This window comes from Alosa pseudoharengus, unplaced genomic scaffold (genome assembly GCF_046254945.1).
Source record: "Alosa pseudoharengus isolate Yale_2024_CS ecotype anadromous, Long Island Sound unplaced genomic scaffold, YU_APseudo_1.1 YU_APseudo_1.1_scf_16, whole genome shotgun sequence".
In the NCBI taxonomy this organism is placed as follows: Eukaryota; Metazoa; Chordata; class Actinopteri; order Clupeiformes; family Clupeidae; genus Alosa; species Alosa pseudoharengus.
The window spans coordinates 21375705-21389267 of NW_027468630.1; the positions used below are offsets into that span (position 1 = coordinate 21375705).

At 44.3% G+C, this 13563-nt stretch overlaps 1 protein-coding gene across 1 annotated transcript in view; it reads left to right on the forward strand.

Annotated features, from left to right (window-relative positions):
- The window catches only part of hcn4 (hyperpolarization activated cyclic nucleotide-gated potassium channel 4), a 96897-nt gene that overhangs the window by 59246 nt on the left and 24088 nt on the right, over positions 1-13563 (forward strand). The window contains exons 5-6 of the mRNA XM_076286598.1: positions 7188-7334; positions 8079-8319. Of these exons, the coding sequence (XP_076142713.1) occupies positions 7188-7334; positions 8079-8319 (388 nt within the window). The remainder of the gene's footprint in view (positions 1-7187; positions 7335-8078; positions 8320-13563) is intronic.

The following is a 13563-nucleotide window of genomic DNA, read 5'->3' on the forward strand; positions in this document are numbered from 1 at the left end:
CTGTAAATGGGAAACAAACATAGTGGCACAGACCAGTTCATACACAAGGGAGGCGTATAATTTGATTTGCTGCTGAGCTCAAATATCAACAACCTTTTTTGCTAGAATTGATGGCTACACCTTTAAAGGACTCACGAGAGCATCTTACAGTATCCTCTGTGATTTGTGTTTGAGGGTTGCTTTTTCTACTGGCCTGACAAACCCTCCTGGGTGTCTTATTTTTGGTTTGTTGTTCTCCCATACCCTCTGGTGTGGGGCTGTTTTTTATTCCTCTGTTTGCAGCACTGATGTAGCCACCAAGCCCATCATTTTGCAGATTATCAGCTCTCAATAACTCTGTAATCAGGGGCTCCCTCCAAATCCAAACACCCCAGCTGCTTTAAGACCATGTCAAAAATATGCAAGCAGCAGTCAGAAGATGGTGTGAGGATACGTATATGTGTGTATGTGTGTGTGTGTGTGTGTGTGTGTGTGTGTGTGTGTGTGTGTGTGTGTGTGTGTGTGTGTGAGTGTGTGTGTGTGTGTGTGTTTGTAAGAGAGAGATAGAGAGAAAGAGGTAAAGAGATATGCTGAAGACTGAAGGTGGTTTCTACTGCAACACCCGCTGAATGAAAGCAAATATTCAAAGCAATAATTAGCAAAGTGTGTTCTTTGTCAAACCTCTCTGTCACTCTCACATAGGATGTGTGAGAGAGAGAGAGAGGAAGGGAGGGGAGAGAGGTGGTGAAGGAAAAATAAATGTTTAGAAATTATAATTAAGTGCCTGACATCTCTTTTGGCACATAAATTATTCATGAATTATTTGGGTATGAATTTGCATCAAGCGATAGAGAGAGAGAGTGAAAGAGAGAGAGAGAGGAGAAAGGAGGGAGAGATAGAGAGGTACACGAGAGAGGCTGGTGCTGCTGGTGCTAATAAGGCAAAGATAGACAGATATAAGAGAGAGAGAGAGAAGGGCAGAATGATTGACATATGGAGAGAGCATATGGTGGGTTAAATCTGATGAAATAAAGGAATAGAGAGAGGTAGGAGGTAGGGGGAAATGCACGGAAAAGCAGTATTGAAAACAGTTCTATCATGATGGTTAGCTCTCAGGATCTTGGTATGGAGTGCTGAATTGACTGTCACTTCCACCAGAGGAAAGGGAAGTTCTCTGAGAGTTGGTCACTTGCTTAATCACTGACTATGATGATGATGATGATGAAGAGGAGAAAGATGATGATGACTACAGTGATGATGATGATGATAATGACAGTAATGATGATTCCTCTTAGTGAAGGTTGCAGAGGTGGACAGGGAGAGCAGCTGTGTGCTAGATGTTATCTACCACATGGCTTGCTGATCCGCTACGGTAATCCTTCCCCCTAGGACGTGTTCCCTAAGACAAGGTTCCTCCCCACTCCCAATCACAGAGAAAAAAAGAGAGAGAGAGAGAGAACAACAGAAAAAGAGAGAGAGAGAGAAAAAGAGCAGCAAGGTGATTAATCAGAGCCAAATCCCTGGCGAGGTAGTGAAAGAACGTGGGAGCAAGCGGGAGTCGACTCGTACTCGAGGTGAGGCGAGCTGAGGAGAGGAGAGGAGAGGATGGGGGCATTATCTTTAAAGCCGATATTTGTTCACTTGGCTAATGCCCTTTCATGCTGGCAGAATGAAATTGTAATGCGGCCCAGAGCGAGAGGGAGAGAAGGGGGCACGGGGAGGAGATGGCACCCGCGGGAGAGTCAGGTGGCCCTGTGCACACTGGAGGTTAGGGAAAACACAGCACTGCAAACGTGTGTGTGTGTGTGTGTGTGTGTGTGTGTGTGTGTGTGTGTGTGTGTGTGTGTGTGTGCGCGTTTAGCCTCAGAGTGTAGAACAAGCTTTTACTTGGGCCATCCTGGTTCAGGTTTAAATCAAAAAGCGATCCCCTAGCCTCAGAGAGATTTTAATGTTTTTTTATTGAATCAGGCCTCCAGATCAGAGCTAGATAAGAGATAGAAAAGATGGCTTAGCCTACGGCCAGGTTTATAATTCTCCTCTTAGCTGCTCGGGGGGAAGAATGTCTGACGCGGTCTTTCACTTTCTTTTTCTTCTCTTTCTGCCTCTCACATATCCCCACTGATTCACACTTTTGTTTATTCATTCAAATATTGATTCTGACTGCAGTGCTTGGCTCAAGTCAAATTGTTCAGTAGGATTGTTTTATTTATTTATTTATTTTCACATGCACTCTCACTGTGTGTGTGTGTGTGTGTGTGTGTGTGTGTGTGTGTGTGTGTGTGTGTGTGTGTGTGTGCTTTTGTGTGTGCTTTTGTGTGCATGTCTGTGCATGTGAGTGTTTGAGTGTGTGTGTGCATGCACATGTGTATAGAAGAGGGCATTTGCAGGTGTGTGTATGTGTATACAGTATATATATATATATGTGTGTGTTTGTGTATTTGTGTGTCTGTCTGTGTGTGTGTCCATGCATGTGTGTGTTTGTGAGAAAAACATGAGTAACTTTGCAGGTGAGCAGTTATGCTGGACCGTTCAGTCTCTTTGGCATGCACAACCAAAGATGCTGCACTGTCTGTCATTCAGAACAGCGGAAAAATTATGAGAGAAAGAGAGAGAGAGAGAAAGAGAGAGAATTTTAATTTTACAAAAACTTTATTACATCAAATAAATATAACATTACACAGTTGAAATCACAGCTAGCAATAGAACTATTCACTAGTTCACATTCCTGAATTTGCACAAACATAAAGCATAATACATAACATCATAATAGAAGAGCAAGTTTGGCGAGGTTTCTGGCCATGGTCATGAAAGGCTTTGTGGAATCGTGCCGGAGTTGTCTGCGCAGGCAGGAGTCGGGCAGGATTCCGCCATACACCCCCTTGTTCTTTAACTTATGGAAGACGGGAGGCGTAAGGGAAGGTGGTGGGTTGTGAGCAAAATCACACTGATACTGCAACTTCGGCAGTTAGAATAAATAGCCTGACTAATTGAAGAGGAAGGCGTGGCAAATTCCGTCATGCTCCTCCCGAACTTCCGTTTGTAAACGGCATTTAAAGCACCAAATATTTTCAAAGGCTGCAAGGTTACATATAGACTATGAATCATAAATCCATTTAAATTCTTGAATGTATTAGTCTTAGTAGAACAATCACAGCATCATAGTCACAGTCCTGTTCTATTCCATTTTTTCTACAAATGTAGACAGCCATTTTTGCATTACTTAAAATGTAATCAATTGTGCCTTTGAGCTATTCTTCTTACAATACTTAAAACCAAAAAACATTGATCAAAAGCTTGAACTAGTCTTCCCAAAAAGTAAAAAAGAGGACATATCCTCAAGCAGAGAGAGAGAGAGAGAGAGAGAGAGAGAGAGAGAGAGAGAGAGGGAACATGAGCTGAGTTAAGACCATCCTGAGACAGGTTAGTTTTACCCTACTGATGATGTGTTGTTCCAATGGTAATCCTAATCAGTATGAGAGGAACCGCAGAGAGAGAGTGAGAGAGAGAGAAAGAGAGAGAGAGAGAGAGAGAGAGAGAGAGAATGAGAGAGAGAACCAGACACTGTTGCTTGTGCATAGCAAAGACGGATAACAGTAGACAGGAAAGGAGACAAAGGCTATCTGGACAGACAGTGACAGAAACAGTATGTACGGTAACCTGCACAGTAAAAAGACATTGTTAAGATAGAGGGACAACTGGAGGAAAGTTTCTGAAATCAGAATGACAGGAAAAGGAAAGTGAGCTTTGGATGATCTGTGCAGCTGACAGACTGAAGAGGAGAAAGAGTGACAGACAGACAGACAGACAAATAGACAGGCAGACAGGTAAACAGACAGACAGACAAACAGTTAGACAGACAGGCAGGCAGGAAGACAGGACCGTAGACAGATAGACAGACAGGCAGGCGAACAGACAGGCAGACAAACAGGTAGACAGACAGGCAGATAGACAGATATAAAGGCAGACATACAGATGAAGATTTTGAGGACCGAGAGAGGATACTTGTCTATTGCTTCTGCTTCTTATTTGATTACCCACCCCTCCTCTCAAATCCTATCTCCCTGACGTATGTGTGTGCGTCAGCAAAGCTATTGCTATGCCACACACACACACACACACACACACACACACACACACACACACACACACACACACACACTCGTGCCGACTGACCCTTGCTGACTGTTGTGCCACTGTTGTGCCATGTTCCCTCAGGCACCACCACGGGCAGCTTATCATAGGGTCCTACTACTCAGGGAGCTGGTCCACTCGCTGTCTCATTAGTGCAGTCTCCCTGAAGGTAACAGGTTTCTCTCTGTCAGAAAGAGAGAGAGAGAGAGAGAGAGAGAGAGAAAGAAGCATACAGTAGGGAGGGAAAGAGGCTTGTCCTTATCTCGGGTGAGACTCCAAACAAGTAGGAAACAGAATGATAGAGAGAGAGGAGAAAAAGGTACAGAAAAAAAGAAAAAATATATAAAGGAGAGAAATCTTCTTTTCTTTCTCTCTCACTCCCACTCTATCCCCTGTCTGTATTTCTCTGCGGGCATGTCTTTTCACAGGCCATTCGGGGAGCAGTACTGCCTTCTGCCCATTCTTAATGCCCCGAATGTCAGGAAGCTTTAGTGTCATAAATGTCCAGCTTGAAGTGTCTTGGGTCTTAAACCAGACCCATCCCCGATAATAATGGAAGACAAACAGAACCAAAAGAACTGCTGGAGAGTGGAATGACAAATAATGAAAGTACTGTTGATCAAAGGGATGTGTGCTATAAAGGGATGATAATTACTGTAACCTTAGCTGTACTCTACGTGGGGGAAAAGACTTGGGATGCAGGTGGTGTTTCACGTGCAGAAGGTCAGTGATGCTTCTACGTGCAGTTACTTCTTATTTCGACCAGCTTTGATCTGCAGCTCTGTTAGGGAGAGAGATTGTGTTGTCAGACATATACTGTAGTATGGGCACGCTTAGACACACATGTACACACACACACACACACACACACACACACACATACGCTCACACACATACGCTCACACACACATGCATACCAACACACAAACACACACATATACACGCTCCCATGCAGATGTAATCACACTCACACACACACACACACACACACGCACACACACACACACACACACACACTGGTGTCTCTGTGGAGACTGTACAGCCTGCAGCAGCCCATTTTAAGGCTTTTTCATGTGAGCCTTGTGATTGCAAAAATTAACACAAGCACCTCAAGGCCTAATGCGTGACAGGCTCCCCTCGACAACCTCTGTCTATATTTCACCTCGGTTGTTCATTATCATCATCCTCAATCCCCACACGCCGACTTATTATTCCTCTTTTACACCACGTTGTCTTTTTCAAGGCGTGCACAGAATACGGTTTTTCATTTTCGCTTTTCTAAGTGGAGAAGCTTAATTCACTCTTTCATTTCCACTCATTCTGTCGTTCTCTCGTTCCCTGTGTCTCGTTCTGTCGCTCCCCCCACGCTCAAGGAGGTTGCGCAAGAGCCCTTCCCTGTTTGCCGAGCCGACTTTTCACACTCCTCTCTGGGGTTCTACAAAAGAGGAAGCAGAAGAATTGGGAAAAAGGGAGAAAAAGACCCCACCTCTTTTTCTCTTTTCATCTTTTTCCTCTCATCTTCTCTCTCTCTCTCGTGAACATGAGTGTGTGCTTTAATTTGCTGCGGCACCTTTGTCGCTTCTCATGTGGCTTGGTAATTCTTCCGGAAAACTCCGGAGTGTCACTGAATAATTTGTTTCCAATGTGCGGTGACACACAAATTATGCAGCTGTGTGTGTATGGTTGTATATGTGTGTGTATGTGTGTGTGTGTATGTGTGTCTTGATATATGTTTATGTATGATAAATGATGTACAGTATGTATATTGTGTTAATATTCTATAATATCCTTCAGCATTGCTGATAGAGGGAAAGGGGACAGGGTTGAACCTGGATCAAGTGGTTGAATTACAACACTGGTATGCCCAGCCTGCGAAACGAAACAACATAGTGACAATGACACAATGGGCTGTTTATCTTTCTCCCCATTTTAACATAATAATCATTATGCTGAATGACATCCATTAGTTGAACTACAGTTACAGCAGATGTGCCTCTATGGGTATTATTGAATGCCTTTGATCCCTTTCCAGTCCGGGAGCTATTGTTCAGGAACTGTAAACCTTGAATAGCCGTCACACTGCCGTATATGCATAAATCCTGATTAGTGCCTTGCACATTTCTATGGTATCGCGCCACAAACAATAACAGTACAACAGCAGTGTCCGTAACCGTTTGTGGGTGTTGACTGTCATCAGCTCCTGCTGCTTAATTCTAATTAGCATGTCAGTTTCAGGAAATAATAGACATACAGACAGATTGAGAGGATAATTGCTTATTGGTACGATTCTGTAAGTAATGATATTTCAAATACTGTCAAGCTATAAAATATATAAACCAGATAAAAACAAAAAAGTACTATACATAGAATAATATAGTAAAACAGTAAGTCCACAAGAAAACTTGATTAATCATAGAGCAACCTCAGACTGACTTAAACACAGTTAAAAGCACAACCTCACACTGACGTAAAGTGCACTATTAAGGGCATGACACCAAATAAATTAAAAACAGAAAACCAGCAGTTAGAAATATATTTAATTTAGTTCTGAAAGACTTAAAGCAGACAAAACAGATATAAAAGGGGACGTTAATCCATATTTAAAGTCGAACAACAGTAAAAGCTTGATTACCATTAGATATAACATTGGACTAAGGTAAAACCAGGAACAGTGAATTGGAGTAGGATATTTGAGATATAGGCAGGACTCACACCATTCACAGTTTACAAAACAGTACATTCTTAAACCAAATCAATAAGCCCTAAACAGGTGTGATATGATCAAACGTAAAGGTCTAGCTGCCACATTGATATACAGTTTGTGAAGTGAGACCAGGATAATACATGAAAACAGTGCATTACAATAGACCAGCGTCATTAAACTCCAGGACGCTGTCACCCAACCAGATCCAGTTGTTCTGATACAAGACCTTAGTACAGAACAGCGCCTGTCAGGAATTCAGTTTATGTTTAGGCTACTATGCTACATCTACAAGTCCTATATGATTACTCAGAAAAGTTCATTGCACAAGCTCCTGGGAGAGAGTACCCATTTGTCTGTCCTTGTCTTCCTACAGTACAAGCAGGTGGAACAGTACATGTCCTTCCACAAGCTTCCGGCGGACATGAGACAGCGTATCCATGACTACTACGAGCATCGCTACCAGGGCAAGATGTTTGACGAGGAGAGCATCCTAGGAGAACTGAACGAGCCGCTGAGAGAGGTGAGTGGAGGACCAGAGTGATAGACTGAGGTGCTGTTCTGTCCATCTAAACCTCAGTGTAAAATCAAAAGGGTCAAATCTGAAGCTAAACAAATGGGTCTGATTTCCTGTTAGTTTGTTTATTCAAATACTGTTTTATTTCCAGTATGATTGAATGAATAGTTCATTCATGAAAATATACCACTTTTAAAATGTAGAAAAATTGGAATTGCCGGTCTCATTCTCAGTCTAATAGAGATGCTATAATTCCGCAGCACACATTCTTTATACTGTGGCAGTGGGGAAGACAAGGGCACAGGCCCATTTCTTAATGAGTACAGATAATGATAGATGGTACTCACTCTGCAGAACTAGACGTTAGAACAATACTTCTTTTGTTATAGTAAGTAGTGACAAAGAGCTCTCAATGTTCTTTACAGAAAAGTATAATATCTAGAATAATGAGTGAATAGAACTAGCACTATAGGGGGCTGACAGTCTCCCCAGCATATGTGCAGAGAAAACATTCACTCCTCAGGAAGCTGCTTTGCATAATTAGAGTGGAAAGCGATGAGATGTGTAATATTTTCATAATGAAAGCCGATGTTTTGTGTTCCTTTGATCTGCCACAAACACTGACAGGGTAGCATGATTTAACAGCTTTAGCTCTTTTGTGTGGTTCCTGGTGGGTTGACCTCTCTCTATCCCTTTCTCCCTCACCTCTCTCTACCCCCCCTCTCTCTCTGTCCTCCTCTCCCACTGCAGGAGATCATCAATTTCAACTGTCGGAAGTTGGTGGCCTCGATGCCTCTGTTTGCCAACGCGGATCCTAACTTTGTGACCTCCATGCTGACCAAACTGCGCTTCGAGGTCTTCCAGCCGGGCGATTACATCATCCGCGAGGGCACCATCGGCAAGAAGATGTACTTCATCCAGCACGGGGTGGTCAGCGTGCTCACCAAGGGCAACAAGGAGACTAAACTTTCGGACGGATCCTACTTTGGAGGTAGGACAGAGGGCCGGCAAGGGCCTCAGCGGAGTGCCCGCAGTCTGAGCACTGCAGCTAGCGTGGTGCCGCAGCATTGCTCACAATACTGTAGGTAGTCTGACCTTGCTTGTGTACCAGGCATGTGCACATACACACACACACACACACACACACACACACACACACACACACACACACACACACACCACATGCATACACACACACACACACACCACATGCATACACACACACACACACACACACACACACACATACACACACCACATGCATACACACACACACACACACAGAAATTAGCTCTTTAATAGGTCAGGCAACGCAGCTGTTTGCCTTTGATAGGTGTCGTTGTGTGCTGCCAGCAGCTTTAAATGAAATAAGTGTTGGGTTGTTGTCACCGTGGTCATTTCTTCCTTTTTTTCGTCCAACACTGTAAGCAAAGATTCTCATCCAACTTTGATGTGGCAGGAAACACCAGAGATCATAGTACAGCTCCAACCATTTCCACAGTTTTAACTCATTGAGTGCCAAATGCGTTGAGTGCCAAAAACGTAATATTACGTTTTTAGCTTTTTTTTTTAATTACGAAACTAGACACTATAACATACCGTATATGTGATTTTCGGAACTCTGTGATGAATGGAAATGAAATATATGACGATCGTGAAACTCATGAAAACGCACAATCTGGACATTTTATCATAACTCGGTTGCCGCTTTGGGTCGAATCAGTGACGCATGCACGTCAGGTCAAAACCAGGCCATTGTCGTGGGTCTATCACTAGGTGGCAGTCTCGCCAGGTCTCGCTGATCACTTCCCGGAAAGTTTACACAAGTAAGTAACAGGCAACACTTCATATTTCATGAAAGACGATTTTGCGATTTTTATTAAAACTAGCCACTGTTTAGCTTGGGATTTCTCAGGCGTGTAGAAATACACGGTTTGCACCCACCGAGAGCTTAAAGTCTCACCTTTTAATCGAGCTATTGTGTTCATAGCTATAACACAGAATATGCTGTGGCTGTACAAAAATCATCAACAATGGTCTAGATTGCTGGCACTCTAGGACAAAGCTCCCGAAAACAGCTTGGCATTCAATGAGTTAAGTCTTCTCATTTTGTCGGTGAATAATTTATGTAGAGTAGAGAGTGTTGTTTCCTATTGCGACACAGACACACACACGCACACCGATACACAGACATTCACTCCCCTGAGAATACACAGCTCTCTGTGTTTCTCTTCACGATCTTCAAGATCTCTGTCACAAATTAAGATCACTGCAAGGATGAGGATCATTCAAAATGCATGATTCCCCTCTGAGTGTGTGTGTGTGTCTGTGTGTGTGTGTGTGTGTGTGTGTGTGTGTGTGTGTGTGTGCATGGCAATCAGCCTCACCGTTCTCCAGATGATCTCTCTGCCCATATGCCTGCATTTAGCGTCCTCATCACGGTGAAGCCCTCCCTGGCTTACCCTTGTGCCTTCTCAGACCTCCTCCAACCCCACTCCCCCCTTCCAACCCCCCCTCCCTCTGACACATGTTTGACTTAGCGCTTGCCCTTTGCAGCAGTCGCCAAACACCAATTCATTTGGAAAGTGACAGAGTATCATTGGGAAGCCACTGGTTAAGTAATGAGGCTGTGTGTCTGCGGCGTTTAGCGGCGCGTGACCCCTCTGTCCGAACATAATTACCACTCCTGAGCCCCGGCCTGCTCCTCCGCTGCCCCCGATTCTGGGAGAGCGTGTGCCAAGTAATGGAAAGATGGCAAGCAATCTGTCTCAGACTGTGCCAAGATTAATCAACGCTCCATGCCATGCAGACCAGAGTTGTATCCCATGTCCTGATTTTTTCTTTTTTATTATTCCCTTATTTTTATTTATATCTTTGAATGTTTTCGCCTGTTTTTATTTAATGTGTTTCAGCTGCACTCCTGCCAATTGGCTCATACAAAAATCATCCGATGTTGATGCGTATTTGTGTGTTTATTTATGTGTGTATGTTTGGGTTCTGTGTGTGTGTGTGCGCACGTGCGTGTGGCTATTTAATTTATTTTGGAATGGAGCTGGTCCTTTTTCGCATTAAGTCTAAGCCATGGGATATTCAAATATCTCCCGAGCACGTCAAAACGCGAACGGCTTTGCCTCCACTCTCCCTCTGTGCCGCACGCCGTGCTCCATTATCCGCCAACTATTCCTGGCACCGAGTCCCACTCCCGCTCCTGCTCCCACATCCAGCTTCTGCATCCATCTCCAGCTCCAGTTCAGCTGGAGAGGCGCTGAGTTAGCTTACCGTGTGTGTGCCCGCTGCTACGGAGAATTCGTTACCAAACATGAGTTAGCCACTCATGAAATTAATTTGTGTAACGGAGGCAGCACACCGGCGTGTAACACCTCTCCTCTCGGAGAGGCATGCCAAGCTCCCACACACACACACACACACACACACACATACACACACCCCACACACACACCCACTGTGCCACAGGGAGAGGCTCGGTGCTCGGTGCTCGCAGCGGCTCCAAACAGGAAGTGGGGAGAGCGAGCGGCATGCAAGAGTGCACAGGAGATGGCAGATCTCAGCTGGAGTCCTACATGTCATATAATGTACATATGTGTATGTGTGAGTGAGCATACACTGTACTGTACATATGTGTGTGTGTGTGTGTGTGTGTGTGTGTGTGTGTGTGTGTGTGTGTGTGTGTGTGTGTGTGTGTGTGTGTGTGTGTGTGTGTGTGTGTGCTTGTGTGCCCATGTACTTATGTGAGAGCTCATTTCTGTTTGCATATTACCTTGGCCTTTGCACACAACATATGTGTGTTCAGATTAGACTTCACGGTGTGTGCACATGTGTGTGTATGGATGCACATTATAAGTCAGGACTCCTCTTGGGCATACACGTTGGAGATGAGCCCTCATGCACACATTACATGCTGTAGAGTGCATTAATTATAGTCGGGCATGAAATATTTACCTGGCAAATATGTGTTGTTTTCCGGACTGGGCCTGATTGCACATTGTGCTCTCACAGCTGTCTGTGTGATGTAACATGTGCGTCAGGGCCGGATGGGGTCTGGGGAAATGTATATCTGTGTCTTTATCTATATTTAAATTTCAATTTCAATTTATTGTGCTTATAGAGCGGCAAAACATTACACATGTATCATGGCGCTTTACAGAATGTAGGCAATCAGAAAAAAAGGAAAGAAAGGAAGAAAAGAAAAGCAAGAGAGAGGCCCATGGGTAACAGGGGCGAGGAAAAACTCCCTAGAATTGGAGATACATATAGGAAGAAACCTCGAGCAGATCCACAACTCAAGGGCCTGACCCATCTGCCTAGGGTCAATACAGGACAGTAAGGTCTGCATACATGACAAATGCATATGATAGTCAGGTGTAGAGAATAAGATATGGTGTTAAAAAGCACTTGAGCTGAAAGTTACAAGAGGTGGGGTGATTACGTATCTGGTTTGATAATTCATTAATCCTGATTCAGTGACCGAAAGTTCAAATAGTCCAGCGTTGGATTTGTCCAGGGGAAGGGAGTTGTCAAGGGGCATGTGGTGGGTCGGCAGACGGGCCAGGAATCCTGGCAGAATTGTCGTAGGCAGGTGATGGGTTGCTAGGCTGTACGGGCCAGGAATCCAGATAGGGTGACAGTAATAGGGCAGTCGAGGATGGGACTTCAGGTGAGATGGGTGAGAGGAGGGCCAACACATGGATGGTTGATGACTGGTGATGATATACCTCACAAGTGAGGTACAGTAAAGGGAAAGAAAGAGAGATGTAGAGTGGGTTAGTATTACTGAAAATCAAAATGGTTAATGTCAATAAGTAATCAGTGGTACTATATACTGTTACAGTATATCATAGTGAGAATAGGCAAGAGAGGGAGAGTTGAGAGAGAGAGAAGGGGAGAGGGGGGGTTGTACGGCGTGACACATGAAAAGTCCATGACAGCACTATGCTATAGCAGCATAACTAAGGCATGGTGAGGGGTAGTTGGCACCAGCGCAGGTATGGTCAGTGACCACCATCGCACGCGCGACTGGGGTGCCAGTCACACGAGGACTCAGCAGGGTGGTCCATTCCAAAAATCCCTAAGGTGGGTGAACTTCCACACCGCACCATACCTAACTATGGGAGGCAGTAAAGAGGTAGAGAAAGGAGTCATGGATCCACTGTAGTCTCGTATCGACACACACACACACACACGCATTGAATGTTATCTAGACACCACCAAGTTGTCATTGGTGTGTGTGTGTGTGTGTGTGTGTGTGTGTGTGTGTGTGTGTGTGTGTGTGTGTGTGTTTGAAAGAAAGGTAGAGATTGTACGTGTGTGAGAGAGTGAAACATAGACTGTGTATTGTGAATGTGTTACTGTACGTTTGACTGAAAGTCTGTTATCTTTTGTTGTTTGCTCTAATCATTGTGGTGTTAGTGAGTGTGTACTACTCCTTTTTTCATGCATGTGTGTGTTTGTGTTTGTGTATGTGTGCATGTGTGTGTACACATGTACTGTACATGCATGTTTTGGTGCCAGTGTGTGTTTATGTGTGCGACCTTCACACACAGAGCGGTCTCAGTCTTCTTCAGATGTGTTTATGGAGTGGACCCTTTAAGCTGCAGTTGAAAAGACGGCTCAATTTGCTGTGGAGAGAGTGAATCTCACAGGGGTTTTGAAAAAGTGAAAAGAAGGGGGAGCGAAATAGAGAGCAAGAGAAATAGACAGAGCAAAAGAAAGTCAGGAAGAGAAATAGAAAGAGAGAGAGAGAGATCAACAGAAGAACAGGGAGTAAGAGAGAGAGAGAGAGAGAGAAGGTGAGAGAAGAAAAAGTGTAAAGGAGAAATGGCCAGTCCCTCCTATCAGCCCTCCTCTGTCATCTGGTGCCTGTCCTGCTGTGGCTAGTCTTCTGAGGAAGCAGCCATTCTCCCCTCCTGAGTCAAGCGCTGGGCAAGGAGCCTATTTCAGGTCAGGCCTCGCGGCCCTTTGAACACACTCTGTCTGGCTGGAGCGCTGTCAGCATGCTTTTACTAACACGCAGCTTCTTAGACTTCCAACTGGAGAAGGCTACTAGCTAGTGGGCTGTGTGTTTGTATACTGATGGCACAGATTATAGTCAAGATATTTTTGTTGCAGAGCATTCTGACTACATCAGTAGTAAGTCATTTGTACAATTAATGAGTGGTAGAATGACTGATGTGATCAATATGTTACACATGATTTATGTATGCATATAGCCAGAGCT